We start from the raw sequence: 18,073 nt of genomic DNA, 5'->3' as shown, positions 1-18,073 counted from the left end.
TCGTAGGGCAAGCAGCCGCGGGTGGCAATTCGCTTTTTATCGGTTCCCACAAACGTCAAATATCACCTTATCATGCTAGGAGCGAATTAAGGATAGGCAAGAAACTTGGCTCAGCATGCCATGGCCACCGCCAAGACACACAGAGCAGGGTCCGTCCCACCAGTCCAACTGCATCAAGAAGGAGATATACGCGGAGACGACAGACGCGCCAGCATGGCTCGCTGGACCGGGCGATTGGCGCTGCGGTCAAGAAGCTCTAGAAGGCACAAGTCGTCAATATTGGTTGGATTTGGCTGTGCCCGTTCCACACCATTCTTTCACTGCGGTCCTCTTTGCTTGGCCGTCTTGGGTTACTTCGCCCGCCGCGACAAGCCTTCCAACGGGTAGCTCGTTATCAGCACCGTTCCGTGGGACCACTATCTCGCCCTCCCCGCAGCCTCGGTCGTATAACAACCGGTGTACCCTGCTGCTTCAGCCGCTCAAGGCTTTCCGCTGCCTCACCAGCATTTGACGTACCCGCCGTCGATACAGTTGCTTTTCCTCGATTCTACTGGGTTCGAGTTGCTTCACGTTCTCGGGCTTGCTTCCCGCGACTACCGCTTACACTCACCCGTGTGCGGCTCTCTTAACACGCGCCATAAAGTACTAGTCTACCTAACTGTACACACCACACTTCATTCAAAATGGCCATCTGGAACCGCAAGTCGAGTTCCTCGGACGGCGCAAGTCCTCACGCTTCTGATCCTGAGTATGGCACCAAGCCTGAGTACCAGCACGAGACTGGAGAAGTCTCCGCTGTCGACAGCAATGGCGTTGCTATCCACTCCGACCATGCGCATCTGCACCGCGGTCTGAAGTCGCGTCACATTACTATGATTGCCATCGGAGGAGCCATTGGAACTGGTCTCATCATCGGTACTGGTAAAGCTCTGGCACAATCTGGGTAAGTAGTGCGGATTTGGCGACGTTTGATCTCAACTAACAATAACAGCCCTGGTTCAATTCTCATCGCTTACACTTCCGTCGGTCTCATCGTCTACGTCGTGATGACTGCTCTCGGCGAAATGGCCGCTTGGATTCCTCACGCTTCTGGTTTTGCTGGCTACGCTACCCGTTTCTGCGACCCTGCTCTCGGTTTCGCTCTTGGTTGGACTTATTGGTGCAAGTACATCATCACAACGCCAAACCAGCTTACTGCTACTGCTTTGATCCTTTCGGAATGGAAATCTAGAGAAGAAGTCAATCCGGGAGTCTGGATTGCCATCTTCCTAGTCGCCATCATTTGCATCAATTACTTCGGTATCAAGTTCTTCGGTGAACTTGAGTTTTGGCTTAGTTCGATCAAAGTTATCACGATTGTAAGTATTCTGCGCTATTTGATGCAAGAACGGAACTAATCAACGAAAAGGTCGGTGTCATCTTCCTCTCCTTCCTCCTTGCCGTCGGTGCCGGGCCTGGTGGCGCAACTGGCTTCAAGTACTACGAGGATCCTGGTGCGTTCAAGCCTTACATCACTACAGGCTCTGCTGGTAAATTCTACGGATTCTGGAGCTCCTTGGTCAACGCCGTCTTCGCCTACCTTGGTACTGAACTCATCGGTGTAACCGTTGGTGAGGCTCAGAACCCGCGCAAGACCATCCCTCGTGCCATCAAGCTTACCTTCTACCGGATCTTGTTCTTCTACTGCTTGTCGGTGTTCTTCTTGGGCATGATCGTTCCTTACGATTCCGAGGAGCTAGCATTCGCCAACAAGGCCACCACCGGTGCCTCTGCTTCGCCCTTCGTTGTCGCTATCAAGCTTGCGAAGATTCCCGCTCTACCCACTATTGTCAACGCTTGCATCTTGCTCTTCACATTCAGTGCTTCGAACTCGGATCTTTACATCGCCTCCCGTACAATCTACGGTCTTGCTGTCGAAGGCCATGCTCCCAAGATCTTCCTCTGGACCGACAAGCGTGGTGTGCCCGTACCTGCTTTGGCCATTTCCGCGCTTTTCTGCTGCACTGCCTTCATGAACGCCGCGGATGATGCGAAGGTGGTCTTCGGCTACTTCGTCAACCTCACCACCATTTTCGGACTGTTGTCTTGGATCTCGCTTCTGGTTTCGCACATCTGGTTTGTTCGCGCGCGTCGCGCTCAAGGCATTACCAAGGACATGATGGCGTACACTGCTCCATTCGGTCTTACTGGATCCTACATTGCGCTGTTCTTCTGCATTCTCATTGCGTTGACGAAGAACTTCAATGTCTTCACTAAGAGCCCGAAGACATACGGCGATTTCGACTACAAGAACTTTGTTACTGGATACCTCGTAAGTCACGCGAACCGTTCCTATGAAAATAACATGCTAATTGACATCCCAGGGAATTCCGGTCTACCTGATTTGCATCTTCGGTTACAAGATCATCATGAAGTCCAAGATGGTCAAGCCTCACGAAGCCGACTTCTACAGTGGCAAGGCCGAGATCGACCGCGAAGAGGAGGCTTTCCTCGCTCATGCCGCAGAGAAGCGAGCCACTGAGGGCAAGGGTGGCAGCTGGTTCTACCGAACCTTCGTTGCATGGTTGATCTAGATTTCAATTAGCGACTATAATCGTTAGCTTGGTTTACTGGATGCCATTGCTGTGTATGCGCCGCAGAAGGTGTTGGTGGTGACCTCACCTAACACTAAGAACGGCACGATATTCTCTGAAAATAAATATTGGTTTCTTCAACTTCACTGCCATTCAAATCTTGGTCTCGAGCTTGCTTGCGAAACTGATCAGAATGCTGCCTTCGTCCGTGACTTGATGCAACGATATCCTCACACGACATGAATTATCGCTAATTTGACAAAGCAGGTAGCAAAGCGTATGACTACTCATCTTTCAAGCTAAATGCACCATCCAGCATCGCCGTTAGTGTACTCCACAGCCGGTGTACATATGCCAAGACAGGTCACGTTACCCGTCTTGGCTGCTATCCTACACCAACACTCACAACCCACCACAACAACGTCGCATTAACCTCATAATTAAGCTTAAACGCGAGCGCGGATCACAAATCCTTATCAAAAGCCAAATGATCAAGCAAAGCACAATGTCTTGGGTTGGTGCCGTGCTTGCCGTCTGCGAGCTTCCTGGATGGGTGGGTCGATCGGGTATACGGCAACCGCGAGCTTGGGGTCGCAGGCACGGCAGGAGCCCTTGGTGGTGGGTGAGTTGCGCGTTAACATCACGCCTTTTCATCGCAGCGTTCTACTGCTAACATCCAACACGCCGCTCATAGTCGCCGTCGGTGCCAATGAGGTCCTTCTGGGTCACCTGCACCTATGCGCAACATTGCGCTACGCGCGACCTCCGTCGCTTCCACTGCCCTAGAGCGGCAATACACGACAAGGCAAACGGTGCGCAGACCGGGCGTATGGAGGCCCTTTCGAGCCCTTTCTGAGGCCAACATCGCCTACTGCACTGCATATCCTGCCTGTCGACGGAGCCGACCGGGCAGCCTTACTGCGCAGGCGTCCACGATCTTGGGAGATTCGTCACGACGAAACTACCGCCCTCTACGCGCGCTACATGAGATCGCTTATGAGGACGGTGGCTATGCTAGTATCCTAGACTGTTGTGCTTTGGTCTTTTGGCCGGAACGATGTCAAGTCAATTGGCGATGTGAAGCGCTGCGTTGCTAATGACGTGTGTAGTATCGCGAAGGGCACGCTTTCCATGCGTCCGCGGCAGACTTCGACGACTGACTAGGATTCTATTGCCAGGTCTATACCCTGAACAGGCAATATTTCCAACATATCGATGCATCTAGTGCTCGCTTATCGCCAATGGCGCGATGCTTCTACATACCCGCATCGCAACGACGCCCGACATAGCTGCTTTGCATGGTGCGAGCGGGAAGGATTCAAGATACCAACATGGGCAAGATGCGGCACCATGCTCCGCCGTACGATGATCTTCTTCCATAGGGCTGGCCGCTCTTCTGCTCCCTGCCTTTCACCTAATTCGGGAACGTCACCTGAACCTCACGATGCCCGTTCGTTGGAGTACCACAATGACTCTTCGGCATCGGACGTCCCTTCGTGGGCTTAGACAATAGCACTACGGTGTACGCAGTGAAGCGGTCTTTCTCACGATGTAGGCATTGGACACTCATCCCTGGTGCGACGAAAATTAGTTGGAGGGACTGAGTGGAGAATGAAGGGCACCTCTGGTCTAGTACGCGCCCCTTGAAACTCGCGGTCAAGAGTAGTATCACAGGTAATGTACGAGGCAAATGGCTCTTGTCGAGTCGTTTCAAGCTTCATATTCTGTTGAGTTGCATATATACTACTTATTGCGACACGGTTTACTCTACTACCACAAGCACACTCAGTCTCAAGCTGCATTACAATCCACACTCACAGAAACAGTCAGCAATACTCCTCAGCGCTACCACTCATCAAAAGCTATCCCAAAATCAGTCTTACACCATATACAACTGCTCCTTCAAGAAGTCTTATTCGACATCAAGGACATCGTATACCAACCATCTCAACAAGTTCAAGCAGAACCGAACGAACAATCTAGAGCAAGTATGAACCAGTCAAAAACCGGCAATATACCACAAACTATGTGTGGAGATACCTTCGAATTGGCCAGCGACCATATCTCTGTGTACCGAGACGGTGGAGACGAGTTATACGATGCACCTATTCCGGCAACAACGACACTCTCAGATCTTCAATCTCAGACGGCACACACGAACGCGTCTTCTCCTCATGGTGTGTCCGGATTTCTCCACTACGCATCCTCGGTCATTCATGGACCCATGAATGACACCTTTACAGACATGTGGACATGCACTGCTTGCGGCGCTGATAATCCGGACTGGCACGACGAGGTCTGCCCTGTATGTGGTGCGGCTAAATAGAGTTTTTAGCGATGGCGGTATGCTGCCTTAGCTCACTCTTGTCATTCCTGTCTCGCTTCTATTCCCCAGTCCCGTTGTTTTCACGTCACGGAGGCTTGATTTTTTTCTCATCAGTTTCGTGTAATTTCGGACTCTCTTATTGCCTCATGTCTTGTAACATTCACTTCCCGTTCTTGCCCCTTCTTCGCACCTGTTGTTACTAGCTGTTTCCTTGAGCTCATGCTCGTTATCACTGTCGTTACCGGTATCTCTACGTTACACTACATGTCCTCACCTTGTTCGCTTTCCGGTCCTTGCTCTTGACGTACGGTGTTGGTGGCTGGCAGCTTTGACTTTCTTGTAGCATCGATAGGCAATCAAATTCCTTTTACCTCAGATCACGATAGCCTTTTATATATGTATCGTGTGTCTGTACATGTCTTTATGTCCCTAATAGCAGGCGAGTCATGGCGATTTTGTACCATGGTCGTTGCTCTCATCGTCCCATCGTCCCTCCTCTGCTTTTCGGATGAGCACATTCCTCAAAGCCTACAGTCACCGCGCACAGTCACGACGGAGAATCAGAGCTACTCGTCAGAAACAGCAGTCACCGACCTCGTCGGACTCAATCTACGGCCAGTCGTAGCCCTGTATATAAATGCTCATCGTACCTCCTTACATTGTCCCCATTGTTCGCAAGCCATGTATTCTTCTATACTATACATGCTAGCATGTATCAAAACATACCCCCTAGCCAGCGGCTACCAAGCAATCGCATTTACGTGCTTCCAACTATGGCAGGACCGGGACCAAACAATCCAAATCTAGTTGATGAATGGATTTGTTGTCAATGCAAGGATGGCGCAAGATACCAGGTTGGACACAGTACACACTGCACGGAGTGTTACCATGAGCAGTGCAAAGATTGTCCCGGGCCCGGCGATCCCGATCCTGGCTGGGAACCCCAATACTGCTGACCTGGCCTTAATTCATGACACTTGCCGAAACTTCTCCTCTGAGGATGACTTACTGACGAAGTATCGACACCGCTTTGGCCTGAGCAAATCACTGGCCTTGAATTGCACGAAGCCTAATTCCGATCAGCATCTTATGAAGGAAGAGATTGTACCAAACCCTCTAAACTTACGCGTACGATGCGAGCTACAAACGATTGTCGAATCACTTTTGTCAACTGCAGCTACGATGGGAAGATTGGAATTCCCCTATTTCATTCCCTTGTATGATCGACACCATGTAATAGATTTCCTGTCATAATTCATTGGAGGTCTGGGTTGCTGTACAACTCTGTGTGCTTGCCGACGGAGTCGATTGCGCATATCTCATGAAGACTTGACTTCCCCTACTTTACCTTCTGTTTTGCGATTTCAGCACAATACCCCTAATGCTCTTTCGTTTACCCAATGTTTCCATCTTTGGCTCTCTGTAATTATATAGAAGATGTACATACCCTAAATCAATGCATCTGTAAAGATTCAAGTGTCATGGCATCGTCTACTTACGAAGTCAGCAAGCGGAACCCATTCCGCCTCCTCTCGGCTCTTACCCAATCCAGCAACCCGCCATCCTCATTCTCCACCCACTCAACGCCCAACAAAGCAAAAACTACCGTCCATCACCTCCGCGTCTACCCCAGCTTTCCCCAGATCCACCTGCCTCCACAAGCAAATCTTCTTTCTCGCACAAGACTGGACGGCAAAAGTCTTGACGCACGTCGAAGGCTTCCGTCACGCATGATGAGTGGTGCGGGAGGCAGACAAGAGGGGTGGGGAGGGGCTGGGCGTGCGTCAATGGCGGACTTTATTCAATGACCGAGTAAGAGCGTGTCATGTCGGGATATGTACCCGCGGAGTAAAAGATAAATGGGCGTTGGATATTCGCGGGAACCGGGCGCTCCATGTGGGTGGAGACGATGGTTGTTCGGCTGGACAGGCATGCAGTGACCGCGCTCGCGCGACGGCGGGGATCAGCGCCTCGTGGCTTTTGTGAGGTAGTATGGGACGGTCCCCGGACTTTTATGTTGCGAGGGACTGGTCTTCTTAGCTCTTGGTTGTCTGAGATCTTCTGTGGTTCATTGCACGGTGTTGCTCACATCTCTCTCCTTCCCCCACAAGCCTACTCACCCCGTCTTCCATACCGGCATCTTGACCTTCGCCATGGACGAAAAGCCCGCCATACATCGGCTGTCCCACGCCAGCGATTCCCCAGATAGCACATCTATCCACGCCGCACGCAAAGCCTCCATCACATCATTTGGCCATGGGAAGAATAAAGCAGAAGAGCGGGCGCGCATCGATGCGTTGGCTACAAGTCCAGGAGTAACAATGGCATCTTTTGCGCATCTCGACGAGAAGAAAATCTTGCGAAAGATGGACCTGCGCCTCATTCCCATGTTAGCGCTACTGTATCTACTCTCCTTCTTGGATAGAGGAAATATTGGCAACGCGAAGATCGAAGGGTTGACGGAAGATCTCAACATGACGGGTGCGCAGTACAATTGGTATGCCTTTCACAGATCCATCGTTCTTCTAGGTTTATATGATAGTCTAACAATAGAAATAGGTGTCTAACAGTCTTCTTCTTCACCTACGCTTTCTTCGAAGTGCCGTCTAACCTCCTCTTGAAGAAGCTTCGGCCATCCATCTGGCTCCCAACCATCATGGTAGCATGGGGCATCGTCATGACACTCATGGGCATAGTGCAGAGTTATGAAGGATTGTTGATTGCAAGAATCTTTTTAGGTGTTACAGAGGCTGGGTACGTGTTTTCTAAATCCCATATTCTGACTGGAACGGCATACCCTACGACCAGTTAAGCGCGTCAGGCTAACATATAGTCTGAATAGTCTCTTCCCAGGAGTAGCATACTACATCACAATGTGGTACGCGCGACACGAAGCGCAATTCCGCCAAGCCCTGTTCTTCTCTGCTGCGTCCGTCGCGGGCGCTTTCTCTGGTCTTCTCGCCTTCGGCATCGCACATATGGACGGCGTAGGAAACCTCGCGGGTTGGCGTTGGATCTTCATCCTAGAAGGAATATTGACCGTCATCGTGGCGGTAATTGCATACTTCACGCTCTACGACTTCCCAGAAACCGCTACGTTCCTCACGGAAGAAGAACGAGCTTTTGTGGTATACCGCTTGAAGTATCAGAACTACAAAGAAGAAGCGGATGGTGGTATTAGGGTTGCGCAGGATGATAGCTTCCAGTGGAAGTTTGTCAAAGCGGCGTTCCTCGATTGGCAAATCTGGACGAATGTTTTGGTGTATTGGGGTATGTGCCATCCTTCATCCTTCTTGTTGCGTCAAGCTAACATAAACAGGTATCGTATGTCCGCTGTACGGCATATCGCTGTTCCTCCCATCCATCATCCGCGCACTCGGATATAGCTCTTCGACGGCCCAACTCCTCACCGTACCCATCTATATCACCGCCTCCGTCTTGGCTGTCGTTGTCGCGTGGTTCAGCGATAGGGTGGGAAAGCGGTATCCGTTCATCTTGGTGTGCCTGTGCATCATGGCGGTCGGCTTTATCATGTGCATCGCGGGTGGCAGCGTGCCGGGGCTTGTATATGCGGGTGTCTTCATCGCGGCGTGTGCGCTGTATCCAGCATTTCCGGGAAACATCACTTGGTACGTTCTGGCTGTACGAAGTCCATGTGGGATATATACTGACGTGGTGCAGGCTGAGTAACAACCTCGCTGGGAGTACAAAGAGAGCTACTGGGCAAGCTATCCAGATTGCCGTGGGTAATTTAGCGGGTGGTAAGATATTCATTCCTCATGTGCCACGGCCTTGTTGCTGACATTCGCTAGCCATGGCTTCCAACTTCTATCGCGCGGAAGATGCGCCGCGTTATCTTCTCGGCCATGCTCTTGAACTCGGGTTCATCGTAGCGGGTATCCTAGCGTTGCTGTTCTTGGTGTTCAACTACAAGCGCATCAACGCAAAGAGGGAACGACAAGTAGCCGAGGGCGCACATAACGGGTATACTCCCGAGGAGCTGGGTGCGCTTGGAGATCGGGCGATTACGTTCAAGTATTTCCTGTAGTCTGGATGGTGTTAGCCTCGTACTTGAGATGAATAGAGTGTACAACGACGTACCCGCTCGCCTGCGACCGCAGGTGTCTAAAGCGACGATACTTTTCCTTTCCTGACTGCTCGTGCACCGTTCGTGTATGCTCAATAGTCCTGTATGCCCGTCTCACCCATCAACACCTTCTCCTTCCCCTCCCCATCTGAATCGAAGTCGCTCTCCATGCTCTCGAAATACGCGTCCTCCAAATCTCGTTCCGCCTCAGGGTCATCGTACTTGGGATTTTTGTCGACCAGCTTGTCATACTCAAAATCATCATCTCCGCCTCTCAGGAAGCGCTGCGTCATCTCGTCGACCCACCACGCTCTCCCTTCTTCCTTCGTCATAGGCACGTCGTCCTTTTCCTCTTCCATTATCTGGCCCTGCGGTCCGCGGTTATATGTGAAGAGCGAATTCGGGTCGGGTTGCGAAAGCGCGTCCTTCTTGGCTTCGGCGCGCCACAGATCGGTAGCCATCTGACCTGAAAAGCCCTTCTTACGCCCTTCGGCTTCACGCTCGGATGCGGTTTGGAAGCGACGTATGAGGCGGTCGTAAAGGAGAGGATCGGCGAGTTCGAGGGACGAGTCGGAGAAGTACTCGGGATGCACTTCGAGGTAGCGCTTGCGCCGGTTCTTTGCCTGGAGTCGTTGCGCGCGTTCGTTCTGTTGCTGGTGGAGTTGGTCGCGGAGTAGAGACTCATCTATCTCATCGTCCATTTCCACATCTTGAATTGTAGAGGCTGATGCGTCGCCGTTGACATGGCCATTGGGGTTCGCGGGGTCCTTGGCTGCATCCGGCGCGTTGGCTGGTCGTAGAGCGAGACCTGGCGCCATCCTGGGTGATCCGGTCATGTATGGCATGCTAAGAGGATTTCGATGTCTCAAACCCTCTCACTGCAGTCGCTATGGTAGAAGTGATGGCACAGGATGGCGCATCGTCCATCGCAATGCTTGGTAATGACGCCACACTGCTGGGCGCCACACTCTAGTGCGAAACGCGCCCAGTCGAAACGAACTCCACCTTAATGATCGCCCGTTTCACCCGTGCATCATCCCATTCAGCCAGGAACAGCTGGCCTTCTTGGTTTTTAATTTCAACGTCTCTTCCCTTCCATTTCCTGCCTTATACCCTTCTTTTGCACTTTTCTTGCGGCTCTGTATCGTTGTTCGCAGGTCGAATACACTATTGCGGATATACGGTCCGTATAAAGTGCCTGGAGAGCTTGGGATTGCTTGGAGCGTTTACGCGATATCTGGTCTTTTCCACGCTTCACACATTTCGCTACCTTTCTTTGTCGCGAAAAAATATCACAGCGACTTATTCGAGAGCACTTGTTTCTGGGTTCGTAGAAAGAGATAGAACGGGAATCCTTCACCATGTCACCGAAACAAAAGACACCAAAGAAGCCAAAGGCAGCGAAAGAGGCGGAATCCCAGGCGCAAAATGCTCCAGCATCCACTATTCTTCTGAATGTTGGTAGAGCAGCAGCACTCCTGCTTGTTGCAGGTTTCGCATCGCCAGTCTCACAACTGAACCTATCCCCTATCTACGGATCCATCCCAGCATCGCTGCACCATCAAAGGACGATGACTATCACTGCTGTTGCAGCGCTCTTAACGCGACGGGCATTGAAGAGCTATGTATCTGCGAATATGGCACAGTACATTGCTGTAGTCGCGTACTGGACACCCGTCATCCAATTCCTACTATTCCCATACAGCGGAAAGATTGGGGTAGAATACGGACCTCTGCTTATCGAGTCTCTTACCTACTTCCCCCTACTGTTCTTATCAGTTTTCGCCGCCGCCGATCTACTGGAGTGCATCGACGTTACCGGAATCAATCCCTCACCATTGAAGGAAATCGCCATTCCTACTGCATCCTACTTCACCGTATCGACGGTTGCTAAGATCAGCAGCGCTCTCATCCCAGGCTTCATCGGTACATCCGTCTACTTCACACGCGTGGGTATGCAGATGCTTCTTGCGTCGGCATCTGCATTCTTCAGCCCATCACGTGTCATTCTTCTCGCGTTTCCAGCAATCCTCCACACGCTCTGGACGAACCCGCATCATCCTTCGACTCACGGTCTGCAATTGGCAAACACCACCCTGCAAACTACGCAAAACTACACACTTCTCGCTCGTCATGAGTCCGTCACTGGTTATGTGTCTGTCATCGAGAACCACGCCGACAATGCCTTCCGTCTTCTTCGATGCGACCACTCCCTCCTTGGCGGCGAGTGGCTTGTAACACCCCAAGCCTATGCTAAAGGCCAACGCCAACGCGAATCCATATTCGCCGTATTCGTCCTTCTCGAAGCCGTTCGCCTCATGGAACCACCAGTCGATACCCTGCCCGTCGTAGACGACAGCGAGAAATCCGCGTTGGTAATTGGTCTCGGAATCGGCACTGCACCAAATGCCATGATCGCGCATGGTATCAACACGACGATCGTCGAACTCGACCCCGTAGTCCATCACTACGCAACGAAGTACTTCGCGCTAGACCCCAACCACACAGCCGCCATCGACGACGCAACCACCTACGTAGCACAAAAGTCCGTCTCAGCACCCGGAAGTTTCGACTACATCATCCACGATGTCTTCACCGGCGGCGCAGAACCCGTGTACCTCTTCACCACAGAGTTCATGCAAGGCCTCTACGACCTGTTGAAACCAGAAGGTTTTGTCGCAATCAACTACGCCGGAGATCTTACACTGGGCTCAACAAGACTGGTCTTGAATACCATTCATGCCATCTTCCCCGCCTGCCGCCTCTTCCGCGATTCTCCGCCTCAAGCAGAACACAAGGAAGGTGAAGCTGACTTCATCAACATGGTCATTTTCTGCGTCAAAAATGACCACGGATTGGGCAAGGCGGCTATCAACTTCCGCGATACTGTTCAACAGGATTACTTGGGTAGTATTGCGAGGAGGAACTTCTTGCAGCCTCAGGAGAAGTTGGAAGTGAACTACGATTTCGTGAGCAAGGAGAGTGGAGGTAGGGTAATGGGCAATGCGGATGTGGGCGAGCTGGAGAAGTTTCATGAGGATGGTGCAGTGAGCCATTGGAGGATTATGAGGACGGTGTTGCCGGAGGGGGTTTGGGAGATGTGGTGAGCATGTTATAGCCGCATGGCTGTGGTGGACACCGTCGTTGGAGAGTTTCCCGAGGGAAGAGAGAATGCGACGCATAGAATGGGATAGATTTCGCAAGTCAATCGGTATACAAGTATTCATAATCAAATACCGCATGTAGAGAGTAAAACAGTCTCCCCATCAACTCAATATAAGTTTCCCATGCCGGAATTATCAATCGGCATCTACAAAATAATCCATGCAACACCCCTCCCCTTCTCCTCTAGTACATGTTCACCCGACTCTACACTCCGTCACCGATGGACCCTTCACGCACCCCCACGCCTCTCACACACCACACGTCTCATCTCTCCCCTCACACACGACACAGGCTAAGCATTCGGCTTGCGTCGTCTTATGCATGATAAGCCGTGCTAAGCATAAATCTTAACGCATGAGAACAGGCAGAAAACACCGTCTGTCTGCGATGCGATGCGGCATAAGTTCATCACACCGCGTTTTTGGGGAGAGTGACGAGACAGGGGTGGGTGTGCATTGCAGCGCTGTATGTGGGGAAGTGTGGAGGTGGATATCGGTGAAAGGTCACGGGGAGCGGAAGCGTCTTAAGAAGGGGTTCTGTGTGGGTTGCTGGGTAGGGAGTTGAGGATTGGATGAAGGTAGTAGGTGAGGAATGAGTTGGTTTGCTGATTAGGTTGGAACGTCTGCGTTGAGTTGTGATGTTTTGCATGTTGGCGATTCAGCCTGATGGATGAGGCTCTTATCATTTAGACATTTGAGAGTACCAATCAAGCTTGGCTACAAGTGTGATGCGAAGGGAACGCGTCTAGTTCAGTTTGCAATCTTGTGTAAGAGGGTGCGGAAAGTCGGCAAGATCACGACAAGACATGCTTATTTCCAATTCCCATGCAGCCATGCTCCGCATTTCAGCCTTATCAAAATCTTCAAAAACAAATCACCTGCTCCACCTCTCCCACACTCGCAACTCAGCCCAAAGTCGTGTGACAGTACCAAGCTGAGCTGCGCAAAACAACACACCTACAGCGAGGCGTTGCCCCGCTATTCCCACATGAGTTCAAAAGCCGAAATGTCGCAATCAGCATCAGACCTGTCTATCGCCTATCCCTTAGTCAAACCAATGTGCTGACGGTGCTACGACATTATCTCGGTACTACTTCATCAGCGGCTTACAAGGCACTCGGCGGTTGCTTGACAGGGTGCTGTGCGATGACTTCACGCATGCCCCGCATTCGAGAAGCATGTATGGAAACAGCCCAGCGCCGCTTGCTAGCACACTGCGCCAATGCTTCGTCTTATTCAAGCTCGATCGCATGTTGTGAGCGTATCATGCTCTCCACGTGTTTGTTGAGATGGTTGCCTCGTTTTGTGTTAGAGTTCGTGTTGGACTGGTTCACGCCACGCTTTGACCCTTCTCTCCACGTTTTTGATGACCTGCAGTATCGCGCATACGCAACATAGCGGGCGCAGTACCCGGAATCCTCCATACCACACTCCAGCTCGCAAACGCAGAACCAGCTCATTTTCGCGCTTACATTCCTTCATCGCCAAGCCTGTGGACCATGATTCCTAGCGGACCAAGTATCTCGGCGCCACGTCGGACAAGCGGGTCATTACAAACCTGCCTGCTGCCGTCGGCATGCATCGAAAGAGCGGGATTCGATAACACATATCAGCGACGTCGAAAATGACGAAATTCTGGAGATACGTCAGACAGATACAGTTTTCCGATAACAGCGGAAGATCAGCGTAAGCTATTTATTAGCTTGCAAGTTGCGCAATCATAATTCCTCCGAGACGAAGTGGAGCGACTGCGTGGTGATCTCCGCGTGCTAAGGCGATTGCCGCGCTTGCACTTTCTGCAGGGCTGCCAATCGCGTTGGACGCGTATACACGTGTGTTGGACAGGGAAAGTAGCGAGAGACAGAAAGGGAAGGTGGGACGAGACAAGATGTCGATGTGGTATATGTGTCGTTTGAGGTGGCATTCGCACAATGCTGATGAAACTGCCGTGCTAGTAAAACAAAATACAATGATGCCTCCTGATTGGGAACGGGACAAAAACCGCCTTTTGACCCGCTATGCTCGACCTCAAGCGCCGTAATGCAGTGATCGTAAAAACAATGGTCGTCAAAATATACAGTCGTAATTACCGTTCGCCCATGTCGAACCGATGTGTGAATGCCTTCCCAACCTTGTTCTCTGGCTTGGGTGGTATGTGATGATGCAGATACTTCTTCGGGGCGGCGGTCCTAGCACTGGACGACTTGGAAGCGTCGAACATGATTTTAGGGTCGTCGTATGTCTCCGGACAGCAGCAGCCAATGTTCTTGATGCAGCTCGTTTTCAAAACCTCGCTGATGGTTACGCGTTTCGAGGGTATCGGATGAAGCATCTTTAGCATGAGGCGTTTGATGGACGGGGGCTCGATGAGGCTGAACAGCTTGCCGCACTTGGGGTGGCCATCGACACCATCAAAAATGTCACCGTCTGGATGGCGTTCCAGCCATGAATCCCAACCCTTCTTAAATCTGGCGTAGTACTCGAACTCGGGCTTCGCAGCCTGCCATGGGCAACCACCAAAGGTCATAGTGAGGTAGACGATGGCGGTTGACCAGATATCCAGCGGCCGTGGATCGTAGCTGTGGTCCTTTGCAAGAACTTCCGGAGCAATGTAGGGAAGACTGCCGCAGATTCCAGGCTCGGATAACCGGATGTCGCCCATGTTCTTTCCACATTCGCCACCAGACGCGCGAAGACCAGGATGCTCGCCAGTGAACACTTCCGCTACGCCAAAGTCCGAGATCTTGAGATGACCATCTTTGCTAAGGAGCAAGTTTTCCAACTTGATGTCTCGATGAGCAATGCCATGGCTATGCAAGTAGCTCACGCCGCGCAGTAATTGCTTGAAGAAGCACAACCGATCATCCCGACTGTAGAACCCTTCCGCGCCACCAGCAAACAACTTCCGCTCTACCAACGAGTAGATCTCTCCATACGTACAAAATTCCATAACGTGGTTCCAGCGGCCGCGGTTCGTACATAAACGTACTGTTTCGACAATGTTCGGATGGTGCAGACTCTTCGCAATGCTGTACTCGGACTTGATCTTCAACACGTAGTCCTCCTCGGTCTCGTCCTTGTCGCGTTCTCTAAACTCCTTGACAGCTACTAGGTCTTCTTCCCGTGTGATGCCCCCTCTTCGCGCCATTATTCGAACTTCGGATGTTGCACCTTTACCTAGAATCTTCCCTCTCTTGCCAGGCATCAGACTCGAACTCTTGAACTCTTTGTCTAGCTCACAGCAGTCGATGATGAAGTCGTCTGGTAGGTTCACACTAAGCCGCCGTGCCTTCATGCCCACACCCTGGACAGCTGGCTTGGAGAAGGTACTCAACATACCAGCGGTAGGCTTCTCTGCACCCTCATCGATGCGCGGAACCTGCTCTGTGCTTGCCGACCGTCGGCGTGAAAAGCCGACTTTCTTAGTAGAGACGACGTTTCCACTACCTGCCCAAGTGATACCAGGCCGGGGCCGGCTCATGCTTGCCAGACCAGTGGAAGAAGCGGGCTTGTTGCCGTGTGCTGGTCGTCTGTCCGTCGATGGCCTGCTCATAGGTGATCCAGACAAGGGTGGGGAGTTTGCACGGGAGGATTTGTCGGAGCGTCGGGTGAGGGAGAAAGAGCTCAGTCTTCTACTTTGCTTGGGAATGTCGACTGCCGGAGTTGCTACCTCAGCGGGCCCATCTACACCAGTCTTGACGATGTATGTGGTGGTCTCAGCTTTTGCTTTGGGCGATCTGTTCGGCGTCGTAATGTTGGAAGTATCCGACTGGCTGGCTCCATCCTTACTCGAGTGTCCTCTGTGCAATTTGCCGCGGATCAGTGAGCCTACGCGCTTTCCCAGACCGCGCTTCTCCGGTGGTGACAGGCGCTCAACCTGTTGAGGCGGCTGGACATCTTGTTGGCTCCGACTATCTTGCGGCGCCTCTTGCAACAGTGACTTGCTGGGCATATCGCTCGTGACAGGGCGCGGGGTTGCGAAGACGTCGTCTACGGACTCATCGTCACGGAAAGGATGTGAGAAGGGCGTGCCCTCGCTGGTATGGCTGGTGGGTGTGAGAGGCTCGGCGGGCTCACTTGCGGTGCCAGTGCTCTCATCCTCCTCTTCAATAGCAAAGCGGTGGTCGAGCGGGCGTGAATCGCGGTGCCGAAGTCGGTCGGAGAGGGTTCGCTCATCGAAGGAAATTGACAGTTGCCGTGGCTGTTCAGCGACCATCGGCATGGTGATTGGGGGCTGCTGTGCTCCGATTGGCTGACAAACGACCGAGCGTTGGTGAGGGTGAAAGTCGCCAATACGGCAATACGGCGAGGTGCTGGGGCTTGTCGCTACGGACGCTGGAGGGGGCTCGGACAGTTATACGAGCCTTCAAGCGTACTGCACGAGTGCAGGTGTAGGGTGGGCAGCAGGAGCGGGGTGTGGTAGAAATGTTGCAATTGTGACAGAGCCATATACACAACGTAAGAAGAGTGACTGGGGAAGAAAAGTCAAGTTGCGTCGGAACGGCACCGACGACACGCGAGTGAGGTTTGCAGCGGCCGAGGGGTGGATGGCGAGGGTCCAGATGCAGGCGGGCAGCGGCAGGGAGATGACGTCCCTATCCTATCCGCCTTGCTCTCGTGCCGTTCAAACAGCGTTCAGTCCAACCGCACGCAAAGACGGCAATCGTCCCAGAATGTAGGAGAAGCGGCGCCCGGGGCCTCGCGCGATGATATGTGGGCTCCAGAAGTCGCAGAGAGAGACTAAACTCTCTTGATTTGACGCCAAAACACCCCCGGCCCAGTCCCCTGCGCGACCCCCACAGCGCCAAAGGCCACCTGCAGCCCGGATGCACGTCTTGCGAAGGCCGCCCAGTAACTCTCGTCCACCGTGCACTCTCCCCCAGGACCCGGACCTTGCGCCCACACAGCAGCGCCGTGTGATGGATGATGTGCGTCGATGATCGATGTCTGCAAAGCTTGACCGCCCGGCTTGTCCGCTTACGGCCTTCCCTTTCATCTCCACCATGGCCAAACGAGGCTCCCCTCTAGCACCAGCCCGTCCTTCCGCCAGCATACGCCTACCTCGTCACTAACAGAACCATTGGACACCCATCTACTGACGGCGGCCAGCCTGAATTCAGCAGCGCATCCTCTCACCTTCCGCCATGCACACGACAGCCCTGGAGAGACGAGGGCATCATGCTGGCTCTGCCTCCCTTGCCTGGCCTGTTTGGAGAGGGAAAATGCCGCAGCTGCCTTTGGATGTGGTCTGAGCTGCTGCAGTCATCAATGTGCTTCCAGGACAGCATGCCGTCGTCCGTACGCCGTGAGCGCCCCTACGTCTTGCGTCCGCCGAACCGATATTCGCTCCTGTTGCGAAAATGCTGCTCGTGCAGCTCTCGACGTACGTCAACTGACGACAGTCCAGCGTGATGCTGCCCTTCCATCCCAGCTCAGGGCGCTGTCAATCCAAAGCTTAGGCGGCCCTTTGCCGCCGAACGCGACAGGCGAACATCGTGGGGGTCACCAGCCGCTGCGACGCCATTTCCCCGCCATCGCTATTGCCTGTTGGAACGCCAGCTGAACCACGGCTCTCTGCTCCCCGACACGAGCTGTATAGTACGACACCAAGGTCTCGAGGTTGCTTAATTACTTGCATAACCTGTTCCCTCGTCGCTGAGCCCATCGGCCCCAATACTGTCCAGACTGAATGCGGGGTTCGTATCACCTCATGCAATCTGCAAGCATCTGCAGTGCTCTGGACAGGGACTCTTGCTGAGACGGCTCCCGATCGCGACCATGTGCACCCTGATCGCGTTGCACACATGCGTCTACCGCACTCCAAACGTTTGGCGAGCCAGCTTGGTTTTGCTTTGCAAAAGATTCGCGTCAACGACCGCCATTGGACAAGTTGGCCTGCTTCTCCCACGCAGCGGGCTCTCTT

General features: G+C 52.7%; 6 protein-coding genes across 6 annotated transcripts; 4 read left to right on the top strand and 2 right to left on the bottom strand.

Annotated features, from left to right (window-relative positions):
- Positions 1–683: 683 nt before the first annotated feature.
- On the top strand, positions 684–2,573 carry BKA58DRAFT_433824 (amino acid permease/ SLC12A domain-containing protein; the record flags this gene model as incomplete). Its single annotated transcript, XM_046173226.1, has 4 exons — positions 684–943; positions 992–1,358; positions 1,409–2,311; positions 2,364–2,573. The coding sequence occupies 4 exons, from the start codon at positions 684–686 to the stop codon at positions 2,571–2,573; spliced, it is 1,740 nt and encodes a 579-aa protein (XP_046030930.1).
- A 1,535-nt stretch (positions 2,574–4,108) lies between these two features.
- BKA58DRAFT_12277 (uncharacterized protein) lies at positions 4,109–5,097 on the top strand. The gene has a single exon (XM_046164192.1). It carries the CDS (start codon positions 4,264–4,266, stop codon positions 4,897–4,899), a length of 636 nt encoding a protein of 211 aa, XP_046030929.1. The 5' UTR covers positions 4,109–4,263; the 3' UTR covers positions 4,900–5,097.
- A 1,955-nt stretch (positions 5,098–7,052) lies between these two features.
- BKA58DRAFT_433823 (major facilitator superfamily domain-containing protein) lies at positions 7,053–8,947 on the top strand (the record flags this gene model as incomplete). The annotated part of the gene is made up of 6 exons (XM_046173225.1): positions 7,053–7,396; positions 7,459–7,653; positions 7,742–8,169; positions 8,219–8,528; positions 8,581–8,660; positions 8,712–8,947. 6 exons carry the CDS (start codon positions 7,053–7,055, stop codon positions 8,945–8,947), a joined length of 1,593 nt encoding a protein of 530 aa, XP_046030928.1.
- A 131-nt stretch (positions 8,948–9,078) lies between these two features.
- BKA58DRAFT_433822 (coiled-coil domain-containing protein-domain-containing protein) lies at positions 9,079–9,804 on the bottom strand (the record flags this gene model as incomplete). The annotated part of the gene is made up of 1 exon (XM_046173224.1): positions 9,079–9,804. One exon carries the CDS (start codon positions 9,802–9,804, stop codon positions 9,079–9,081), a length of 726 nt encoding a protein of 241 aa, XP_046030927.1.
- Positions 9,805–10,004: 200 nt separating this feature from the next.
- On the top strand, positions 10,005–12,201 carry BKA58DRAFT_12223 (S-adenosyl-L-methionine-dependent methyltransferase). The gene has a single exon (XM_046164182.1). The coding sequence runs from the start codon at positions 10,348–10,350 to the stop codon at positions 12,091–12,093; it is 1,746 nt and encodes a 581-aa protein (XP_046030926.1). The 5' UTR covers positions 10,005–10,347; the 3' UTR covers positions 12,094–12,201.
- A 1,954-nt stretch (positions 12,202–14,155) lies between these two features.
- BKA58DRAFT_12226 (kinase-like domain-containing protein) lies at positions 14,156–16,558 on the bottom strand. The gene has a single exon (XM_046164183.1). The coding sequence runs from the start codon at positions 16,370–16,372 to the stop codon at positions 14,237–14,239; it is 2,136 nt and encodes a 711-aa protein (XP_046030925.1). The 5' UTR covers positions 16,373–16,558; the 3' UTR covers positions 14,156–14,236.
- Positions 16,559–18,073: the final 1,515 nt, after the last annotated feature.

The sequence above is a fragment of the Alternaria rosae genome, assembly GCF_020736505.1.
Source record: "Alternaria rosae strain MPI-PUGE-AT-0040 chromosome Unknown BKA58scaffold_1, whole genome shotgun sequence".
NCBI lineage: Eukaryota > Fungi > Ascomycota > Dothideomycetes > Pleosporales > Pleosporaceae > Alternaria > Alternaria rosae.
The sequence above is the reverse complement of the archived record's forward strand: the minus strand, read 5'-3'. Positions and strand labels throughout refer to the sequence as shown.